Source organism: Pipistrellus kuhlii, unplaced genomic scaffold (genome assembly GCF_014108245.1).
Source record: "Pipistrellus kuhlii isolate mPipKuh1 unplaced genomic scaffold, mPipKuh1.p scaffold_m20_p_1, whole genome shotgun sequence".
Classification (NCBI taxonomy): Eukaryota; Metazoa; Chordata; class Mammalia; order Chiroptera; family Vespertilionidae; genus Pipistrellus; species Pipistrellus kuhlii.
In genome coordinates, this window is record NW_023425404.1 from 110,977,762 (window position 1) to 111,001,803 (window position 24,042).

The 24,042-nt window shown below is 41.6% G+C and overlaps 1 protein-coding gene across 2 annotated transcripts; it reads right to left on the reverse strand.

Annotated features, from left to right (window-relative positions):
* Positions 1–640: 640 nt before the first annotated feature.
* Positions 641–11,437, reverse strand: SKIDA1 (SKI/DACH domain containing 1). 2 transcript variants are annotated; one of them, XM_045588029.1, is made up of 2 exons: positions 4,466–11,437; positions 641–3,107 (listed from the first exon to the last, which is right to left on the reverse strand). In XM_045588029.1, the coding sequence occupies exons 1-2, from the start codon at positions 6,879–6,881 to the stop codon at positions 3,022–3,024; spliced, it is 2,502 nt and encodes an 833-aa protein (XP_045443985.1). In that variant the 5' UTR covers positions 6,882–11,437; the 3' UTR covers positions 641–3,021. The 2 variants fall into 2 exon arrangements, with proteins under 2 accessions (XP_045443985.1, XP_045443983.1); XM_045588027.1 differs by having other exon boundaries at positions 641–11,424.
* Positions 11,438–24,042: the final 12,605 nt, after the last annotated feature.

The following is a 24,042-nucleotide window of genomic DNA, read 5'->3' on the forward strand; positions in this document are numbered from 1 at the left end:
AGGCCTTTTAAAGTGGGAGCTTGTGAGGCCTCCACAGTTTGAAAAGAAGCGAGAAAGGAGCAGGGGCCTAGGGCTTGGGCTAAGAATGATAGCGGAGCCCCCCTCCCTTTTCCTTTCTTTCTTTCTTCTTCTTCTTCTCCTTCTTCTTCTCCTTCTTCTTCTTCTTCTTCTTCTTCTTCTTCTTCTTCTTCTTCTTCTTCTTCTTCTTCTTCTTCTTCTTTTTTTTTTTTTTATAGCAAAAGAGGGTCTGCCAAACAGGTAAAATGCTTCCCTCCCACACCTCCTAGATTGGCCTTACGTCCCCACCCCCAAGCTAGTCTGCAAAATGCCCTTTGGCCTAGAGAGCAAACCAAAATCAAAGCTTGCATTAAAAATAGTTCTTCCTGGAATGGGAAAATCCAAGGGAAGACCAGGGCGAACGGGTGGACTCCCTAAGGTGAATGCCCTGTTCCTCCAGGCCAATTTCCTGAGGTTAGTGGATGGGGAGCCTTTAATTTTTACCCCTAGACTGGCTCTAGAAACTCCCTTTTCCACATCCTTTTCAGCAGGAAGTTATTTGTAAGGTGAAGCAAAACTCACCACGTTTTTTTGTCTTTTGTAGATGCTAATGCTTTATTTTTTTAATGTTTTTTTTTAAACATGAGGATTTTCATTTTCTTTGAAAGAAGAAAAAATGCTTTTGAGGAATTAGTCTACATCTCTTCCTGCGTGCAAACAAAACTATTATTCTCATATCAGCAGAAACTTCCAATTCTTGGGACTGGAACTTTGAGGAATTTCTACAATCACCCAGACACAGATAAGATAAAAATCCACACACCAGCCCATCTAGTTTGTGTTATTGCTGTTTAGTGGTGGCTCCTTGTTGTTGATTTTAAAGTAAACAACCATTATTGAGATTACTCCACTGTAATCAAGTAAGCCAGTAGGAAAGAACACCCACTTTAAAAAGTAAATCATTGAATAAGGGCAAGCTGCCTTTTCAAAAAAGGCAGATAACCTGGCTGCTGAAGACAGACTACACACATCTCTTTAAAAAATAATTAAATCTTCATTTCACAATCTTATTAGGAAACTACTTTTCTAGAAGACCCAAAATAAGCTTCTTTCCTCAAAAAGTCAGAGAAAGAGCCCTTTCCTGCATTTTCCTCATGTCTGTAAGTGTTGAGCTTTAGACACAGGAATCAACACTCAGTACTCCTGGGACCATAGAGCGCCTTTTAAAAAAATATTCTATCCCCTGAAAACATTTAAATGTAAAAATGCAATCTGTCAATGGAGGTAAATTTTGTTTTTCTCTCAATAAGGCCTACATTTTTTAACAAATGGCACATTTATAGTATCTTAGGGAATCTAGATATTGTCATTAGTCGTAAGACAACCAAAATGAAATACACTGTCCTAAGAATAATCCCCACAGCAGAATGGGCAAACAGCTAAGGGGCTACCAGAAATTGAAAGAATACCTTGTATTTGCAAGTGACTGAATACCATTTGGTACACTTTCCCGACAGAAGCCCCAACTCAAAGTTTTGCTGTGGTTGGCTGGCTTGTAGGAGTACTGTGGGGTGAAATTTGTGTTGACTACTTAATTTCTTTCCTTTTGATGGTATCACTCTGGAATGCCTGGGCCTCCATGCTGCTCATTCTCCAGCTCCCATAAACTGAAACTATTGATTCTCTGAGGACTGGAGACCAAGTGTCAAAGCTGGAAATTCTATAGGGCATATTTGTTTTAAAGCATGCTTACTCCATCTCGTGGTCCCCCACACCCAAGATCTGTAGGCTTCAAATATATTCTCAATTTATAATTTCATAACAGTGATTCCATAACCAATAAGAAAAGTCCTAGTCTAAATATAGTAGTCATCATATTTTGAACTTTCTTGACTTAGCAGTAAAGACTGGAAATGACAGGCTTCCAGTGTGTGCATGTCACTTTTTACAGATTGACTTTATAAGACAACTCATTGCACCCAATTTCTGTGTTGCCTTCCAAGGAGGAAAGAACGCAGACTGAGAAGCCAATTGTTCAGCTTTCTGGTGCTTTAACTGTAACTTGTACTGGTCTTTGGAATTATGCACAAACATGAAGTCAAGGATAACAGCCCCCAATTTTTTGCTTTTACCATATCTATCATGCCAATAAAAAGGGATCCAGTGCACTTACATCTGGCAACATTCAAGAAGGAAAGAAAGGGAGGCAGTTCAAAGCATCTGTTTACTCCATCCAAATGTATTTGGATGCAGGTATGCTCAGCCTCTGTCTTTTACAATAAGAGTCAAACCACAGAGCATATACAGCAATTAGGGCTGAGATCATCCAGATCTATCTGAAACATTTATAGACAAAAGAAAAGTTTCAAAGGGAGTAGGAATTAAAAGGTTAAGGGGGAAAAGAGACTGAATTTCCATGAGAAATAGTGACTTAAATTCACACAGTAAACATTTCATTGATGTTTTGTTTTGTTTTGTGATTTATGATCTATAGATGCAGCTCCTTAAGTTTCAGATGGCAAAGATCTGAGATACATAATTTGTGGGGCTAAGGGAGGTGGACAAAAATTTATTAGATGCAATTTTCATTAAAATAGCAGTTGATCTCTGCTTCACTTTCTTAAACCTGAAAACTTTTTGCACTTGCTTTGTTCCAAGTTTATAAAGTTTTGTCCTCATTTAGGAAGAAATCTACCAGTGATTTGCACAGAAACTCGCTGGCATCATCGGTTGGTATTACAACAAAACACTACACCCAATAAATGCATTTCTTTCAGGCAAAAACATTACAAGTGAAAATGTCAACAAAACCATTCATTTCTGTTAACCCTTTTTCAATCTGGAATAAGTAGAAATGTATGGAACCAGGAATTTTAAACAGTGTTTTTAATTGAAAATAAAGCTAAAGCATGCTTTTCAACAGTGCAAATTTCCATAATTTTGATTTACTGCTTCCATCATCACAACATAGTACACCAGCATGGCCCTTACCAAGGGCTAGACCCTAGCCATTTGCATGTTGAACTACTTTGATTTTAAGTGCAAACATAGATAGTCACCTCTGATTGTCACTTGCAGTAGAAACTCTCCTGCTCTATACACAGGATGGTCTGAAAACAGAAGTTTAGAGAGATGCAGAAAAAGTAAAATGTAATAAAATCCAAGTGCCTGAGTTCTAGTGCCCTGAAATAACTGTTATTTTTGATTTGGGGTATTCTTACAACTGTGACTCATTTTACTTTTCTTGGGAATTTTTAATGCTTTGACACCATGAGGAGTCAGACCATAAAATATCCTGCCCTTAAGAGAAATGTTTTAATTGTTTTGCAAGTTGAATTTTAATTGTTTTGCAAGCATGAGGAGTCATGTTCATAGTACAAGGTAAGCAGGATGAAGGTACTAGTCACCTTATTTAAAACATTTGGGTGAGAACACAAAAAGGTCTCTTCCAATTGCAAGGAGTGGCTATAAAAGTAAAATCACACCCTTTACAAAAGAAATACAATCTCATATTTATTTTACTCAGTATATATGAGGCAGCTTTTACCAGCATTCAATCAAGACTCCCAGTCTTTCCACTCAAAAAAGGAAAAATTAAGTGCAACTACTTTTGGAGAGGGAATGAGGGGAGAAAAGGAAAAAGACACCCCACAAAGGAGCTCCAGAAGAGAACATTTTGGGCTCACAGAAACTTCTTGCTACCTCACTGTGTAACTATGTAACCTAGCAAACTTTCACTGAATGAAGTTACACTTTCAGGTCTGAAATCTAGTGCATAAACTTAATGGCTCATTGTAATATTTATTATTCAACCTTTTGACATTTATTTGTAGCAGTTGAATTGAGGTACCGGGTGCATTATTAGCATTAAAACAGTAAAGTGTTCCAGCTCTACCATAATAACTGAGTTTTACTTGAGTCTTTAGCCTGAAGTAGTCTGTGGAATGTAAACCAAGCATTCTCCCACCCCACCCCCACCCTACTAAAAAAAAAAAACACACACAAACCCACAATGGGAAAAAAAAAAAAGTAATCCGATTTCTGTCTTCAAATGTGATAAACCAGGACTCCAAAAGGGGTGTAACATATTAATGGACTTGTACAAACCATCCTGTGCAGTTTACAACAAAAGGAAGGTAATATGGTTCAAGAAAATATCTTCCAAAACACTTTTATGAATTAAATTTCCTGAATTTGTGACTAGGTGGAAGAGGTATTGCAGAACCGCCCAGCTGCCATTTCCAGATAGGATGGGCCTTGTGAGGAGGTTGGGAATCCTTAGTGGTGTTTAAGGAATATGCAGGCCACAAATCCCCATCCTTCCCAATAGTGAGTGATGGTGGACAAGGAAAATTTGCCATGAAATTAAATGGCCTTTTCACTGCTGACGCTACATTGCTGGCTACCTTTTTGCGTCTGTTTATAACTGTAAAATCATCCAGTGTTCCTTCATGTGTCTCAGTTTTACCTGTAGGACGAGGACTTCTAGCTGATTTCAAATTTGGTTTGACTGTAGGTGTCTGAAGTACAGGTCGCTTTCCCAGGACTAGTGTCCGGTAATTTTTTCTCACCCTGGCACCAAATTTGTATTCCCCATCCTCAGGCTTTGGAGAACCTAAAGTGCATGACAGGCCCTGTCTCAGAGCCAGTGGCTTTAAGGAAGGAGTTTCTTCTCCAGGGCATGCAAACCCCTCCTTGGCTGTGGTGAGCAAGGCATCCTCCTCTTTACTTCCAGTCACACTGTAAAACTCACCCTTTGTATCATTGCACTCGCACTTTAGCTTATTGGTAAGAAGGTCAGGTTCATATTCTTCATTAGCACTATTGTCTTCAACTTTGATTTTAATATTGTGCAGAAGTGGCAGTGTCTTGTCGCCTGTGTCAGCACATGAATTCTCTGCTTTCGTTGCTGCTGCTGCTGCTGCATCCACTCCAGGATCAGTCTGCAAAGAGGGCAAATCCGTAGCAAATTCAATACAAGGGGTGATTTTGGAATCTTTTTCTGAATTTGCTGCTGCTAGTGAGGAATCACGGTTGAAGAACCTAGCAGCTATTGTGTTGTTATCTGCACAGTGTGCAGGAGTTGCTTGCAGGCATTTCCTAGTTTCTCGGAGTATTCTTTGTTGTGGAAATACATTGTTTGTCTTTGGGCTAGGTGAAGAGGCCCCCTCTGCCAGGCAGTTAATTGTCAGGTCAGTTCTCTTTACAGTACTGGGAATTTCAGAGTGTGGGAATGTAATCGCAGATACCCTATCGTTCCTTATCTCTGTGAAACAACTCCCCAGGCTGGCCGGGCAGTACACCGGAGACGCTTTGGGAGCCCAGCTCTGCAGAGGCCATTCCTCCGCTGACTCCGCTTTGACACTGCTCTTGAGGTCGGGAAGTCGGCCGGCATCCTCGAAAGCAGCGGGGTGGGTTGCAGCGGCGGCGGAGGCCAGATGGTACAAGAAGTTGGCCTGCGCCTGCACGCTGGGCGGCTTGCAGAAGCTGGTGCGCCTGAAACGGATGCTCTGCACTGACACTTGGCTGGAGCCAGAGCTGGAGTCCGATTCTGAGGATGAGTCCTCCTCCTCCGAGCTGACTTCACTGGAATCCGAGGCCCCAGTGACCCCCTCCTCTTCCTCCTCCTCTTCCTCCTCCTCCTCCTCCTCCTCTCCCTCCTCCTCTTCCTCCGAGGACACAGAGTTGCTGGAGCTGGACAAACTGGAGCCAAAATCGGAGTCGTTGGCTGCGTGGTCCGAGTAGGAGCTGGACTCCGAGTCGCTGCTGCAACTCTCGGGAAAGCTGTCCAGATGGGGCTGTGGCCGTGGGTGATGCGGGGGGTGGTGACTCTGCAGCGGCTGCTGGGCCCGGTGGTGGTGGTGGTGGTGGTGATGGTGGTGGTGATGGTGGTGGTGGTGGTGGTGGGGAGGCGGGCAGAAGCTGTTAACCAGATGAAACCTCTCCAGGCAAGTGGCCCCGGGGGCCGCCGCCGTGGCCGCTTTGGCTTTGTAGGACCTGGGCAGCAGCAGCAGGCGGCGGGCGCCGGCGTGGGGCGCGAGCAGGCAGTCCTTGGCGCCCCCGCGCCTGCGCCGGCAGCGGTAGGTCGGGCTCCCCGGGCCGCCAGCGGCGCCCGCCGCCGCCTTGGGCGGGGGTCCGGCCGAAGCCTGGTAGTAGGCGGCGGCGGCGGCAGCGGCGGCGGCGGCGGCGGCGGCTGCGGCGGCGGCGGCGGCCGGGTGCTTGCTGCACAGCAGAGTCCGAAAGTAAGCCGGGTCCGAGTGGAAGGCGACGTAGTTTCCCTGGAGCGGGGCAGTTTCATAGTTTAGAGGGGGTTTGCTCGGCGAGCGCACGATCTCCGGGTAGTGCGAGGCCGGGTATTTGCTAAAAATCTGAGGTAGATGGGCGGCGGGGCGCGCGGCGGCGGCGCCCGGGCGCGGGGCCTGCGCGCTGATTGGCAGCGGCCGCGCGGCTCCCAGGCGCCAAAGTTGGTGCCGGTCCCTCCAGCAGGCCGGGCGGGGGCCCGCGGCGGCGGCGGCGGCGCGCTCCGGCGGCGCGGGCGCCTCGGTGGCCGGGGCCCGGCCGGCCCTCCTGCGCTTGGTCTTGAGAACCCGCTCGGTCTTGCAGGAGGTGTACAGCGCTTCCACGTCTTCCCGGGAGATGAGCGTGCATTTGGCGGCGTGGAAGGCGATGCTGTTGATGGCCTTGAGTTTCCGTAACTCCTCCAGGTCGCAGTGGTGCTTCTTCACTTTCAGATGATCCATGCGCTTGTGCACGGTCGTCCTCGGGATGTTTTTCAGCAGATCCGTGAAGACTTGGGAGAGGGCAAACATTTGCTTCCCTTTAATGATGAGGTAGCCGAGCCTCACGCCATCCACCTCTTCAAAACCTGACTTCAGGTCTCCCATCTCGGGCACTAAATGATCCCCACCATTTGCAGCAAATATATACGTGACGCATACATACACATGTATGTATGTTAATCCTCCACCAGATGCTGCGTGTGTCTCAAGGCATCCTGCTAATAAAATAACAAAGACTGTTATTCCCGGCTAAGGGAGTGCCAAACTCTAGGCGAAATTATTGGGGGGGGGGGGGGGGGAGGAAAAACACCAAAAGAAAAAAGAAAAAAGAAAAAAAGCCATAAAAAAAACAACAAACGTGAGATTACACTAACTTGATTCTTGCCTTTTTGCTTTTTTGGTTTTCGTTTTTTTAAAAAGAGAGGGGAAAAACCATCCGGTCTCTGATCTGCCAGTGTGTTAGTGTAAGTCCCAGATGCAGATCAGTACCTGGGCCCCTCTGTTTCTTCCTTCTCCATTGGAGCACTTTGATAATGGAATGTGAAGGGAGAAAGAGAAAAGAAATGCAGCTGCTATTCCCGTCGCTGCTTTAGCTACAAATAAAATGACAGAGTGAAGTGAGCTCGTCCGGAGACACCTTCATCAATTAATTCCCCTAAAGCCAACGCTGATTGGACACTCCTGACAGGTGATGCAATAAAAATTGATATTCCACCCCTTCCCCCCAAAATCTCCCACTAATTAGCATACCCTTATACTGCCACCTCCCCTCCCAAAGTAAATAATACAGTTGGTATATAAATCTTTCCATTAAACTATCGGAGCTCAGAAACAGCCTGACTCACAGACTTCATCTGAACCAGAGTGTGTACGCTTAAAAAAAAAAAAGGAAAAAAAAAAACCCCTGTATATTCGCCTTTAAAGGAATACTGCCTATTTTTTTTGCTTTATTTGCATTTTACTGCTACTGCTATTATTTCAAAGAAAAGCATTTTAAAAACATTATCGAGCTTAAATAGATACACCCACCCCCCCTTTTCCTTTGGAAAATGGAGCGTAAGTGAAAATGTGCAGAATAAGCCTGGTATTTCCCTTATGGGAATGGGGAAGGAGACCAGCTACGAGCTCCAAAGTTAAACCCACGCGGCGAACCGCCCCAGTATGGACTTACGTTTTGAATTTCGCTCGATTTTCCTTTTTTTTTTTTTTTTTTTCCTTCTGCAATACTTTTTTTTTTTTTTACAACCAGGAACAAAGTTATTTGACCAAGGAAGCAGTTCAAGGCTCCAGCTCCAAAACACTGTAACAATTCATCTGGATTTGGGTTCTCTGCTAGGGGATGGCGTAAGGAGGAGGTAGTTTCACGTCAGACCCATAACAAAGCATAGATAAGCTAGAAATGTGTACTCTTTTCACAATTAACCAGGCTGGACTGGGGACGGGATCCAGAGTCCCCAGCACAAGCCTTTGCCTAGGTGCTGTTCACCGCAGGTCAGAATTCCAGGAGCTGCTTGTTTCTGCAGCAAAGAAAAGAAAATGTAAAACGCCCAAAGTACTTCCAGAGGTTTTACGTAGTAACAGTGAAAAGAAATGCTGATGTACAATGCAGACTATTTCAATAATCTATGATGCTTTTAATTGGTAGTTTAAATGAATCTTCCACAATTTTCATTTTTTCCACACGAAAGCCAAGCATCTGCTTTTTAAAAAAAAAATCACTTTGGATGAATATCAATATTGTTTAACCTCTTCTTAGTCAAATTTAGGCATATATTGGTGTCATTTTCAAAGATATCCAAAATATTGCCAAATGAGAGCAAGGGTCTTTCCAGTTGTGTTACCACAATCCCAAGGCGGTTTGTTGGCTGCTTTGCAAAATTCGGCAAAATCTTCTTAACCCTTAGATGTTTGCAACTACAGCATAAATATAACCCATGCATTTATGTTTCCTTGTTCTTCCAAAAGTAGACATCCGTGAGGTCAGAAGAATAAATGGATATTTCTGAGCCTGCAAGAAAAAAAAATGTACAATAATTTCTTTCTTCATGTTCAGAAGTTCCAGCTTTCATTCCTCTGGTCTGGCTAGCAAAAGCAGATATAGCTCCAAAACAGAAAAAAGATGAAAACTGAGGAATCTTTACAAAAAGGTAGTTTGCATGAAATCTCAGCCATAGTGCCCTACCCCCACCCTTAGATCCCTTGTAATGTCCCAGGAATTTTGAAGAGAATTGGGAATTTCAAGAAGTGCATCCGGAAATTAAGGAAGTCTATTTAAGAGAGTCTGTAACTCAGAGGTTGGGATTTGAAAAGTCAGCCCTGGACTACTGTTGCACTCAGCACAGATGTAATCGCCGCTCTTCAACTTAATCAATGTGTGTACAAACCGCGATGTCTAGTTCTTGCCTTTGAAATCTAAGGCTAGCATTTCCATCCAAGAAATCAGAGCTACAGCAAATTACATTTTTGTTCCTTGAATGAGAGAAGGATCATTGAATGGATCTCGTGATATTTCAGGCTTTAAACGTAACCCACAGGCGGCAATGAACAATGCCTCGTCACAGCTAATACCATCCACCGAGTTGGCTTTCTTTTGCATCTGGATCCATCACACCGCGTTTTTCTCTTTCACTTTCACAGGAGGGAAAATGCACAAGGTTTAAGCAGAAAGCAAAGTTTCCAGGAAAAGCAGATGCTGATTTTGTTTTTTAAGGTAGAATAACAACAGCCTTTCAATTGCTAGCAACAATGTTTTAAAATCCCTCCTGATGCACTTATATACTGCCAGCCTCTCCCTCCCACCCAACTCCCATCCAATTCCCCTCCCCCAGCCTTAAGATTTCGACCCGAGTCAAACAGCCAAGAAATAGTAAACTCGGGAAAAGCCTTTGAGAAGATATTACAATAGGTTGCCTACAGCGGTGCCCCCACCCACGCCTTTTCTTCTTTTCTTTTTTTTTTTTTGGGGGGGGGGCAGGTAGTTCTAGTTCTCGATTCCTATTTAGATTTGCGCGCCTGCGCGCGCACTAGGCCGCGCGCGCGTGCGCGCACACGGACACACACACACACACACACACACACACACACACACACACACACACACTCCTATTCCTCCTGCATATGGCAACGTGATTTAGTAACCGTTTCAAAATTACCTTCTTTCCCTCTCCCTTCCTCTCTTTCAATCTTTAAAATACTGACAATATAGATGGTTTTAAAAACTAGTTGAATATTAAGTATTTTTTTAAAACTAAGGGTACAATTTGGTGTGTCAAAAGGAGAAATATAAAGGCTGGGATACTTGGGAATTTGTCTAGACATACAATTTATAGGAATATCTTTGTATGTGCACCCAGACACCTTTACACTTATACATTTTTAATACTCCTATTACACATCTTTCTTCTTGTCTAATACATTCTTTTGTTCCTTTAACTTCCCCCATCGTTTTGTGTGTGTGTATGTGTGAAGGCGTGAGCACACGCATTCACACACATACACACAGAGAGAATGTGACAGACAGCTTTCTTGTGGCCATCAGCCTACGTTGCATATCCGGGGTCTTCTCCAGGCACATTGGGGGTCGATCCCCATAAAAAGATCTAGGAGAGGCCCCTGAGCGCTCACACATGAAAGGCAGGGGACTTTAAGATGGATTTGCATGCACACAGGGGAGTTCGATCAATAGCTACCAACATTTATGGCTTAGATTATTAATGTGAAAGCTGGCCAAAAGAATGGGGATGAAAAATTAAAGGTGTCTGGTATCAATTATGCTTAAAGTTATGCAATAATTTACTTACTTTGCCTGGATGTGCAGATCCAGATGTATAAAGTACTATTCTTCAAAAGCCAGGGGATTTCTTTGATAAATTTGTTGACCATGTCAGCCGCCTCTACAATCAAAGATGAACCCAATTCAGATGATGGACTGTATTCAAATTCTTTTTTAAGAAAAGATATATCAACTTCTATGTTTCTCAAACTCATATACATATGTTGGTGGATATGCCCAAATTAACATTATGTGCATATCCACCTCTGAGGGGCCAGGGAATTACTTATTGAGAATTTAGGTATATATAATGAAAGGCTTTGAGTTTGTAAGTTAAATGTGATTATTTACTCTGTGGGGAATGCATAATCTATATACTATAATAAAAAGTATTTTACCTTTGTAAACAAAGCTGCTTGCTAAAGAAGAACCCTCTGTGACAAATACAGATAGAAATACATTCTATATGTTAACTTCTACATTTATTGTAAAAAAAAATCAGCACTTTCAGGTTTTAAAGGGATGGGTATGAAGATACGAACATATTTGTCTTTACTTATCCTGTGTGAATGTGCCAAATTTACTTTTAGATGATCTATTTTGATTTTTTTTAAACCGTATTTCATGTTTAAATACCAATGCAATTCAGTATGACCTCTTTCTTCTGGGGCAAAGTAATGCACACAACATTTACAGTCTTTTAAATGGTTAGCTGGGAAATGCAATAGCAATTTGCAGAAATAGTTTACTAATGGGGAAAGTTATTTTGAAAATCTGAAGGAAAACCTAAGAGTACTTTTGTATTTCTACACTACAACTGTCAAATAATCAATGTACTGAAGAGCATTAAAATAATCCTTTTCCCTCCTAGCTTTCATCCATACATACGTAATTTAAATGAGGATCACCACCCCCTCCTCCCCCATCACTGCCTAAATCTTCACCATATACGTTTGTTTTAAAGATTGCTGGACACATTTTGTTCAGAGTGAATTCAGACAGAAAAGACCAGGGAACATCACAAAGGCTGAAACAATGTATGTATACTAGTTAGGAAAATAAAAGCAGCTTTTTGTGCTGTTAGCCAAAAGTAACCATAATACTTATAACAAAGACTAAAATTATAATAATTCAAAGCCTCATATGGCAAAATTAATTGAGGATATAGGACAATAAAAGCTTGTGTGATAGCAATTCTTACCTAAATTTACCTAATCTCACATGTTTGCTGTTTAGGAGGAGAACTTGAGAATAGAGGAGGAGGAAATGGCTAAATTAAAAAACAAAACAAAACTTAAATTATAACTTAGTATATTTTCCTAAATTTTTTTCTTTTTGTCTCATCCATACAAGTCATGGCAAATCTCCAAAAGGGCCCATCCTTCTGTTGTGAGGCATTTAAAAATCCTGTTTTTAACAGAAGTTTGGGACACAGTATATGCCATGTTGTGTACTGACCCATAATCAAAATGCAATGACCTTCTACCCTTTTTTTGCCCCCTGACTCATCTTGAATTCTATGCAGCCTTTATAAATTTGCAAATCCTTGGAGGTAAAGGTTTTTTGTGTGTGAGCCTTTGTTCACAAAAAAAAGCCCTAAGAGTGTGCTTTCTGAATTAGACAAAGGTGAAGCAACAAACCTTAATGGACAAAATTTTATACAGGTGAGCAACTCTTCATATAACATATATTGCAAGCTAAAAAGCAGTTATAAACATGGGAGACTAGAAAGTTATAGATTGCATTAAATGAGTGTGGTACAAATCACTTTCATGATGTAAAAAATGGTTAGGCCAAATTTTCCTGTTTTCCTCATCTCAAGGGCCATGGGGGACCCAGTGACCAAGAAAGGAATGAGGGATAGTGGAGAAAGAGGGGAGGGAGGGGGAAAAAAAGGAGGGAGACCTGATCTGAATCTACAGGCACATTTCCTTATCTTTCCTGCTATCAGCTAGTTTAAAGGACACCATAATTATGATGGTGATAAAACAATGCCTGCTCATGTGTGCTGAATAAATAATGTTTACAGCTCAAGAATCTTTTAATTCCAATTAAATGCTATCAAAGAAAAGCCAGTTTTCCTACTGCAACAGCCTTTCCCCCCAATTATCTTGTTTTGTTACAATATTTTCCTATGAGACACAAGGGTCTCTTCCAATTGATCCCGAATATATAAAAAAAAAAAAATCTGAGAAAGTGGAGTTCAACTTTGATATATTATATAACACACAAATATCAAGAGCCACAATTTATTTGTGTTGCCGCATTTTTTTTCTTTTTTCCACAAGGGCCAAATGTGTAGAAACGGAAGTGATGACACTAAGTGTTGAGGCCTACCTATGGGCTGCTGAAGCCATTCTGAAATTCTGAGCACCCATGAGGGGAGAAGGGAAAGACAAGACGTGTGGGGCCTGGTGGGGCCTGATGGCCTCTGTAAAGGGAATCCTCTGGTTCTGTTCCCCTGGCTTCAGCCCAAATCCTTCTAGGAGCACTGGAGCCAATCACTGCCTTCCACTGCTGCAGCTACTGGGCGCACACAAAAAAGCGGGAGATCAAAAAATCCCAAGTTCACATTTATGGATACACAAGGATCATTTCATATTCATGACTTAACCAAATCACATCATAATCAGATTTAAACAAGGTTTGGACAGGAATGCCCACCAGGCTGGGCACTACACACTGACAAACATCACATACTAACCATGAATGTCGCTTTTTTATTTTGAAATCATAGGGTAAAAATGGAATCTTTTAACTTTGAAAAGCTTAGTTTTTGCTTTTGAGGCAAATTTTACAGTAAAAAAAAAAAAAAAGGCCTTTCAGTCATTCCTCAACATTATATTTCAACTTCTATTTTCTTTCTTCCTCAATTCTAGTAGTGTTTTGTTTGTTTTAAAAACATACATGGCATAACAAACATTATGGAAAACACACTCGTTCAGTTAAATGCCCATATAAACCTGTCTTTTACCACATCTAAGTAGTACATTGCTAAGAATAAGACTTTAAAAAAAACTTTCTTTGAACAAAGATCTAATATTTCTTGGTAAATTCTATTTGGTGATTGTGGTATAAAAATAAAGTGGTAAGAAATGTCAAGGTATTTGTAAGTTTGTTGGGTAGACGCAGGCCCCTTTCCTATTGAAAGTTTAGAGCTCCAATACCCTCAATTCTACAGGCAGAATTAGGATGGACTTAGAGGGTCCTAAACGTGACCGATTCACTAAGGCGGGGGGCTACAGCTTGCAGCAACGTGCTCGGCAACTTAATCCTACGCTAAAAGAGGGCAGAGAGCGAAAAATCATGAAATACAAACTCTCTCCACATCCGTAGTTACTTTCAAGGTGGATTGTGTATTTTCAGGCTGATGGGAACGTCTGTTTTTTGGAGCAAAAAGAAGAGAAGGTAAGTGTTTGTCTTTGTATTCACCAGTTCCTAGAGAAACAATGAAAGAACAAAGGGAACCACTTCTCCATCTGAATATTTTCTGTTTCTCCCTCCGTTTTAAGCCAAAAATCTTTCCAGGGGGATTCACTTTCCTGTACCTTAAGTAGTTATTGCTAGGCTTGTTGAACTGAGGATGAGAAAAAAGTTGGGCAGCATTGTAAATGCAGACTAAATAACGATAATAAAGACATGCTGTGGCGACTCTCCACCACGCCGGTGGCAACAACTCACAGCACGAGTTGCAAGATGCATGAAGGCAAAGCCAAAGAAATAACCTTTGCTTTGCAGTTTTCGGGCTCAAGCCTTGAAGTCACCTTTCTTGCTGTCTGAAAGGCTTTCTGCGCACAAAATGTGTAGGTACTGCCTATGGGGAGAGATCAGTGTACTGTTTAGGTTGGAAAAAAAAATGTCCAATGTTGCTATCTGGAAAATAATTTTTAAAAAGAAAAGGGGATTCCAGTCTGGAGACGCTACTTTTTTGCTGATAGAGGAAATGGCAGCGGTGGCTGGACAAGGAGAGAGATTCGTATTGAGATGTATTTGCTTTTGGGGTATGGTGGTTACCGGCAAGCCTGTTTTTGTGGGTCTGGGTGGCTGAATGAGTCAGTGACCGAGTGCCGCCGGCATTATATAAATGGATCAGTGTGTGGGGGGAGCCCCCTACACCGTCCAGCACGTGAAATACATTTTTTACTGCCCCCCAAGCGACGAGCCAGACCCCCTCCCCCAAACGCGTATATTACCTGCCCAGTTACAGTGTGACACATGTTTATGTTTATAGTCCTGGTTTGTAGTAGTGTCAAGAGCCGCGGCGAGAGGAGGAGAGAGGAGAGGGAGGAGTAAATGCAACCACCCCCACTTGTTGTTAAAGCAAATTTACTGCGTTATTGCAAGCCGGTACGGGGGGCTGGGGCGCGAGCGGGGAGGCAGGGCTGAGTCGGGTTGTGTGTGCTGGCGGCGGCAGGAGGGGGTGGGGTCAGGCGATCCGCGCGGAGCTCCCCTCTCCCCGGCCCGGGAGCCCGCAGGCCCGGCGAGCACAGCAGCTCCCCCCGCTCGCCGCGGCCGGTGGGGGCGGGGCGGGGGCTCGCAGGCGGCTCCGGGGCCCTGACCTCTGACCCCGGCTCCTCGCCGCGCTCTCCTGGAGCCGCGCGGCCACTTTTTACCCAGGATGCCTCGCGCGGGCCGTGCTCGTGCCGAGCTCGAGTCCTCCTTAATCCTCCCGCGCCGGTCCCATCCCCTCCCCCGCCCCCCGCCAGCCCCGGGGGAGGGTTCTCCGGCGGGGAACCCCCGCCCCGCCCCCACCCCGAGCCCGGCCCTGGCGGCCGCGGGAGCGGGGCGGGCAGCACGGCTTCCCGGGGCCGGGCCGCGGGGGAGGGGACCGGCGGGAAGGGGGCCGGCGGTCCTGCCCCTTGGCCGGCCGCGGCCTGGACCTGTTGACTCTATTGGTCAGGCCGGTCCCGCGCCTTCTCCCCGCGGCCGCGGCCCGAGCCTTTCCGCGGAAGCCGGCGGAGGGAGTGGAGTGAGGATGGCTGTTCTCTCCGCCTCCCGCCAACTTTGTGGTGGTGTGTTTTTTTTTCCTTGGGGGACAGAAAAGGCAAAGTCATCTCCGCTGCCCCATCTTGCTCGTCCAGTCGTGCGCGGCCCCCGGCCCCGGTCCCCGCGGTTTCAGTCTCCCCGCTCCCTCAGGCCCGCGGCTCCGCTCGGAGGCCGAGGGCGCTCGCCGGCCCCGTGGTGCCGGCCCGGCCCGGCGCGGCCCGGCGGGTCCCCGCGAGGCGCGCTGCTCTCCTTCCCCAGACGCGCCCGGCCCGCCTTCCCCTGCCCCCGCGGCCTGGGGGCGGGAAGGGGGCCGGCCTGCTGCCGCCGCCGGACGCGTCCTCCGCTCCGGCCGAAGTGCGCTGGATGGAGCGTTTACAATAACCGTGTTTAAATAAAAACAGGGGAAAGGAGAGTCCCTTGCTGTTCAGAAGACATCGGGGCGTTAAAAAAATACGAGAAGCGTTTAAAGTTAGAGCTTTTATTCCATTTGCTGTATTGACTCTAGATTTGGGGTTTCCTGAGGAGTATTACCCGGTGGGAAATGGCAAATTAAAATTAAAGTTGGAAGTAAGACATCTCCACCACTTCCGAAAATAAAAGGGAAATTGAAAAAAAAAACACACAAAAAAAAACCCCACAACATAGGAATGGGACGGCGGGAAGGAGGCTGCGGGAAGCCGGGGTGGCGGGCGGCAGCGCCGGGGCTGGGGGCCGGGAAGGCGGGCGGCGGGGAGGCCGCGGGGGCGGGGGCCGGCTCCCCAGGCGCGGCCGCTCCCATTGTCTGGCCCTCGCGCCGCGGTCGCACTGGCGCGCACTTCCCGAGGGAGGGGTCCTGCGGCCCAACTCGACCGCCACCCCCCTCCCCGAACCCCCAGGCCGGGCCGGGCCGGCGGGTCCTAGCAGACTCGGCGGCGAGGGGCTCCCGCGCCCTGAGTTGGCAGCCGCGGGGCAGCCTGCGACCCGCACGCTGAAGGGGGACAGCAAGCAGCCCGCTTGTGCTCACAAAGTGCTCCCTGTGTGGACACCAAAGCGGCTTCTCTTTTTTCCTGGCTCCGGAGAGTTAGAGCAGACTCCACCATGTTTTAAATGTATGGATTCGGGGTTGGAAGGAGTTCGGAAAAGCACGTTTCGCAGTCTCCGTATTTGTTCTCATTCAGCTCTTTGTTGTGTGGATACAGAGTCTTAATTTTAAAAGGGCTGAGGCACACCTAACCAAAAACAGGCTTGGTTTCTTCACGTGAAATACATTTTCAAAAATAACAGTGACATTCAAAAGGGAAAAACGTGTCCTTTGCTTTTAAACCCTGTTTTGGAACAAACAATTGCAACCCACGTACGAAAACTCTTTTCCTTTGTGAGCCATGTGGGAAAAGTATTTCTAGCTAACGTCCCTGGGTTTTTAAAATGAATTTCCAACAAGTGCTCATGGGTGTGGAAGACGAGACCAAAGTCATTGTGCATGAAAACTCACGAAGAAATAATTTCAGTCCTTGGGTCCAAACCTTACGAGGGCAAGGGAGTAATTTACACTTGGATTTATAATAGACTTTGCGGAAATACCATGTAAAATACCCATTACTAGTCCGTGTATGCAGCACTGTTTCCCAAGGTGGATTTTTAAAACCAATTAGAATTGATCTCTAATGGAATATTATATTTACACGTCATCATGAAAACATAATTTGACAAGAGTTTTGAATTACAAGGAAGAAGTTAACAGATGATGTTCATAAACAGTGTCTGTTTGCAGACAATCCTAAGAATTAAAGGTAGTGGCGGTTGAGATTTTTGCATTTGAAATACTATAGAAGTGGTTTGCATTTTAACACTTTCATTTTGCGGATCTTCTTTCTAAACTTGCATTTCCTCATGGAAATCACTCAATTATTTTGAAGTATAGGTAGAAACTCTTATATAAGAAATCATTTGAGGTCTAACTATGGAAAGGTTTGATCAGAAAAAAATTGGTGTGGAAAATTAAGTATTCTCAGTCTGTTCATTTCTTACACACTAGTCCTCCCATAGTCCCCCCTCCCTAACTTGGATGCAATTTACATTTTTTATTTTTAAATCTATGAGTATTTAGAATAGCTTTATAAGTTTATTTGCTATGTAGTTGATTGTAGAAGGTGTATCTTTTTACACCTTTTAGTGTTCAGGCATTTTTTGTTTGTTTCATTTAAAGTTAAAATGTTACAAGTCATGATATACTTGTGTGAAAAACAACTGGGTGGGAAAAAGGATATGAATAGGGTTGGGGATAGAAAGGAATTTACGTAGTATTCCTGGTCAGTGTTTGAAATAACCCTTAATTTTATGTCACTATATTTTCCACTTCTGCTTGCACCAATGATCTTTGCTTTTTTAATTGGGGTAAAGCAGCACCATATAAAAATTACATACATTCTAGGTCTTAAGCGCTATAGTAAAGTAAGACTGACAAAAAGTGATTGGGGGCTTGTGTCTTTAATTCGACTGGAATGTTAAGCTTCATAAGATTTATCCTGGGTCCAATAGGTCCTTGGCACTGTTACTGTACAATTCAAGAGGTAAATATACACATTATAGTTTTTTAAAATATAAGATGTACTGGGAAAACCATTTATTAATTGAAGGAATAAAAAATGAATTTGTCAACCTCATTCTTTCTGGGACACAATGCGGTTAATTAACATATTCTTGGGCTTGAATTTGGATTTGGTAAGCAGTGGCCCCTTTCAGAGGGGTATAAACATTTAAATCTTAAAAAGTGATGTTTTGGGGGCCAAATAATATTTAGCAATTCACTTTAATAGTTTCTTCTTCTTGCTCTTCTTTTTATTTTTTATTTTTTTGGTGCAAGATATGTTTCATTTACTTTCAAGTTTCTCTTTCATTTCAAAACCTGATTTTCCTCTTTTCCATGTCCAGAATCTTTTCACTTAGATAACTTATTGTATCTTATAAACAGACACCTATATTTGTCACTTTAATCATAACAGGAATGCAAATCTTTAGTGTCAGTAAAAAAAATGGGAACATAGACCTTACACTCCTATTCTTACATTATAAAGTCAAAATGTAAGCCTTTAGGTATTGCTGCATCATGGAAAAAACAATAGTCCAACTCTGAAATGTTATTGAGATTTATATAATGCCTAGTTGATCTTTTTAAATATTTTAAATATTTTTTAGATATTTTTTTGGTGGTAATTACATGGTGTTTTACCCAAAAATGCCAACAAAGCCAATATATATCAATTTCATAGAAGCAGAGTAGCTTTAAAGGCAAACACAAGATTAACCAAACCAAATCCTTTAAAGTAAAATTAGACTATGATTCTTAAAGTTTTAAATTTTAGATTATACACTATTTAAATTTCAGAATTATATAACTAAAATTTTCAACAATCAGGATATCTAACAATATTAATCACAATTGATTCATTGATTGATGCATTTACATGAAAAGGTGAGAAACATTTGAGGGCTACTTAAATATAGACTCTTCTAAACAACTTGGTAAATAAAAACTCTTCACCTATATTAATTTTAACTACTGAAAATATTTAAAGAAACCTATTTATCTGAAAATTTCTGTTAATCATTACTTACCTTTTAGTTCAGTTGTACAGATAAAATCTTGCCTTACTCAGAAAAATTAAGCTCGGTTGCAATAAGCTATTAAATACCAATATTGTACATAAATGAATATTTATTATGGGCCTACTGTGCATAACACACCTGCGAGGTGGTATGTGCATAAAAATATCACCTAGTAACTAGTAAGATTAACACATCATCAATGAATGGAATTTCCCAAAATCCATTAACAAAATATCAATTGAAAATAATGGGAATTAGTATCTTTTAATGAAATTTCTAATAGTACTCCATAATATAGGTGTCATGTGTGGCTTTGCATTTGTAAGGACACAGTATTCACTTATAACAAAAGTAAAGAAATATCTTAATATTTTAATCATACCAGCATAAATATATGGCTGATAATAAACTTTTCATATAAAAGGTGAGAGACCTTGTGTACCCAATAAGCAAAACAAAACTTTATTGAGATTTCTTTATATAAAAGAGGATATATCTGAAAGTTTGTACAGATAAGAAATTGCGTTTTTGTGTTTTTCATCCCAATTTATTTAGAAACAAGATTATAGTTTCTGAAGAGGTTTAGTAGCTGAACTCTAATAATTGCTTTTCATTTACTTATTTAAAAACAAACAAACAAACCTTAATATAAGAGCCAATATGGAATTTTAAACACTTTGTGGAAGTCAAGAACTGAGTTATGGAGATGAAATTAGTCTTAACATAGAAATATACCTCAATTTCTGTACATCATTTTAGAAATATACCTCAATGGTGTGTTTACTATTATATGCACTAAGTATAATATGCACAAACAGGATGCAAATAAAGCTTTAATTAAAAAAAAGAAAATAAGCAATACTAACCTATGAGCCAAATTTGGGTTAAATATTTCTTTTATAGTACCTACTAATATAAATAATTAAGGAAAAGCAAGTGAAAAATTTGGTTCCCAGGTTCAGGAATAAAGAAAGTTATAAGAAGACATACACCATAGAAGAAAAAAAATACGGTTTCTCATTATAGTACGGTTAGAGGTTACATCATAAAATATGTTTTTTTGTGGTTTACCTCAGGTAGAGAAATAAATGAGCCATTACTGAGTTAGCTGCTGCTATATGAAGAATAATACTGGATACAACAAGTTTTTGTTTTATTCTACAGGTATTATAAACACTTTTTTCCAAAATATATTTTGCAAATGTAGAATCAGGTTTAAAGGGTAACATTATTTTAAGATTAAAATTGTGCTTTCCTATGAAGTTATTCTATAAATCCTATGTATTTTTTAAATTTTTTTTGTTGATTTCATAGAGGAAGAGAGAGAGAAACATCAATGATGAGAGAAAATTATTGATTGGCTGCCTCCTTCACACCCCCTACTGGGGATACAGCCTGCAACCCAGACATGTACTCTTAATCAGAATCAAACCTGGACCTTTAAGACTGTAGGCCAACATTCTATCCATTGAGCCAAACCATCTAGGGCTATTAACTTGTATTTTAAAAAGCTTCCTTGAACTTTAATAATTGTGGCAATTTAACAATAAAGTTTTAAATCCATTCTCACACATGAGAATTCACATCCTTAGTCAATTGTCTTATATATGGATGTGTATGTATATCACACAAAGGGTAAATATAACTTACTGCTCTATTTCTGTATACAAATCAATCCCTGGCTCACAGTTATGTTCAGTAAATGTTTACTGAATAAAAACCAAAACAGATATCTGAACTATTTTATAATATTTGTTATTCTTTCTTTTTGATAGAAATATATTATTTGATACTACTGTAAAAATTATCAAATACTACTATTTGATAGAAATATATTAAAGCCTGGCCAGTGTGGTACAGAGGATAGAGTGTTGGCTTGTGCACCTAAGGGTTTCAAGTTTGATTCCTGGTTAAGGGCACCTACCTGATTTACAGGTTCTATCTCTGGCCCCAACGGTGCAAGAGTGCAGGAGGCAATCAATGCCTGTGTCTCTCTCACATCCATGTTTCTTTCTCTTTCTCTCTCTTCCCCTCTTCTTTCCACTCCTTCTAAAAATCAATGGAAAAAATATCCTCAGGTGAAGAGGATATATTTTATTGACAAGAACAAATATATTTTATTGATAAGAACAACAAAAGAAATATATTAAATATCACATTTCTGATATATTACATAAGTTTTATATCTGGTACATGAGTTACACTTAGAATAACCTATTTATACACATTATGATTTTTCTTATTATTTATATCTCAACATTTAATATAATTTTAAAGTAATTTGGCTTATTTTGTCAACATTTATATATGCATCTTTGATAAAATTTCTGTATCAAATGTTATTATTTATATACAGGCCTGTTCTTTTTAAAAATATAATTTTACTGATTTCAGAGAGGAAAGGGAGAGGGAGAGAGAGCTAGAAACACCAATGATGAGAGAGAATCATTGATCTGCTGCCTCCTGCGCACCCCACACAGGACGGAGCCGGCAACCCAGGCATGTGCTCTGACGGGGAGTCAAACCCATGATCTGGTTCATAGGTGGACGCTCAACCACTGAACCACGTCGGTTGGGCTATAAAGGCCTGTGGTTTTTTTGTTTTTGTTTTTAAGTATATTTTATTGATTTTTTTTTTTTTTTTTTTTTTAGAGGAAGGGAGAGAGATAGCTAGCAACGTCGATGAGAGAGAAATATCGACCAGGTGCTTCTTGCACACCCCCTACTGGGGATGTGTTCACAACCCAGGTATATGCCCTTGACCGGAATCAAACCTGGGACCTTTCAGTCCGCAGACCGATGCTCTACTACTGAGCCAAACCGGTTTCGGCACAGGCCTGTTTTTATGAAACACTATTTTTTCTATTTTTCTAAATTTCAAAGTCTGTTACACATGTTTTGTTTTGATTTAGCAAGTGTTTACCTACATTTCTTGTATTGTGTTACAGAGTAGGGTAAAGTACACATCCTTCTTTACTTATAAATTAATGCTATCACAAGAACTAAGCTCTAATGCACTGAAAAGAAAATAATGTATTTTTAAATAATTTAGTGCATTAAGGTTTGACTGCAGTATTTGAGAAGGGAAGTTTCACATTGATTTTAACTCAGAGTACTCTTTGTTAAGAATATGAACCTGCGTAGGAATTGGATGTAAAACTGGTATCTCTTGTAAAAGGGTAAAGATAAAATACAGTTAAGATACACAAAACAATAGTTTTATTTTATTTTTTCTAAAACATCAATGTGAGAAAGACTCATCCATTGGTTGCCTGCATCCCAACCAGGGCTGGGTATTGAGCCTACAACCAAGGTATATCCCCTTGACTGAAATCAAGCCCAGGACCTTTCAGTGTTCTGCTCTATCTCTGAGCCAAACTGTCTAGGGCAGTGGTCGGCAAACTCATTAGTCAACAGAGCCAAATATCAACAGTACAATGATTGCAATTTCTTTTGAGAGCCAAATTTTTAAACTTAAACTTCTAATGCCACTTCTTCAAGATAGACTCGCCCAGGCCGCGGTATTTGTGGAAGAGCCACACTCAAGGGGCCAAAGAGCTGCATGTGGCTCCAGAGCCACAGTTTGCCGACCACAGGGCTAGGGCAACAATAGTTTTCTTTGAAGGCAGTTTTAGTTTTATACATATCAATGACATTTTAAGAACATAATTATTTTATGTTCAGAAATTTAATTGTTGCCATGGCCCCTGAAAGAAGTTGCATTTTATAAGTATGTAATTTTGTAGTCACATTTTCTAACTGTACTATTAAAGCTAAAATTACATTCTCATTTTTTGTACATATTTACCTTACACTTTTGGTAGATTTCCATTACTGTAGGTTTCTCTCTTAGTTTTAGAATGTCTGAATAAATTTGATAATATATGCTTACATGGTATTAGATTCATTCATTTTAAATAGATTTCTAGCAATTAATTTGAAATCATGCTATCATTTATTTTTCTTCATGAGAACATTTGGAATGCTTTTAAAGCTTAAACCATTATCTTTTGGTAGCTGTCCAGAACTTGGTTTCCTTCATCCTTTAGCATTGTATAACTGCATTTTCCAGATCTTTATATTTCTAATTCCTGATAAACAACCATTTTGAATCTGCCAGGTATTAACCAAAGCCATGAATTTGCCTTGTAAATAGGCTTGTTATTTAAACAAAGTATCTACATTCCTATTTCATGCTAATTTTACAATTAGACACTTTTGCCTAAAAATTGATATTGAGCTTACAAGGATACATAGTGGGTAGGGCAGCAGTGGAAGATTTTACATCTCAAAACTGCTCAGTATCTAGCTAATTAATCTATTCAGACAGGCCTAATTACTTTCTAATGAGTGAGCCCCATCTTTCTACCATTTAAATGACCTTAAAGAAAAAGAGTGATCTTAAATTTTCAATAGTTAAGTTTGGAGTGCAGAGCCAGATCAGAGAAATCCTCAATGAACATTGGACTCCAGTTTCATGGTGTTATCACTTGGTGAATTGACTAGGAGAACTTGAATTCTTGCATCTTTTATGATCATATAACTAACTTCATTTTTCAGATCATCGCATTATATTGCTAATTCCTGATTAACGAGCATCTGTGTTCCTACACAGCAAGCTGAGGGTAGTCTTGGTGTTCTCTCTCCGACTATAACCCTAAGCAGGCTTTTGACCTTCCGTCTGTAATGCACTTCCATTTGTCACTGGGGCCAATGTGGTATGTAAATGGGCGGCAGATTGGGTGGCACGTCCACCGGCGGAACTTTGGGTTGAGTCCAGGATGGGAATTTAATGGGAGGAGAGCCTGCGGCAGGACAGTGAAGTCAGCACAGCCAAACACAGGAAGCCAGGCGTCACTGCAACCTTCCTGGAAGCTGGCCGACCTACCCAAGCCCAGTTGGCCAGGGCCGGTTCCGGAGAAA

Coding starts and splice junctions, on each gene's coding strand:
- SKIDA1 (XM_045588027.1), bottom strand. CDS start 6,881: ATGGGAGACCTGAAGTCAGGTTTTGAAGAGGTGGATGGCGTGAGGCTC.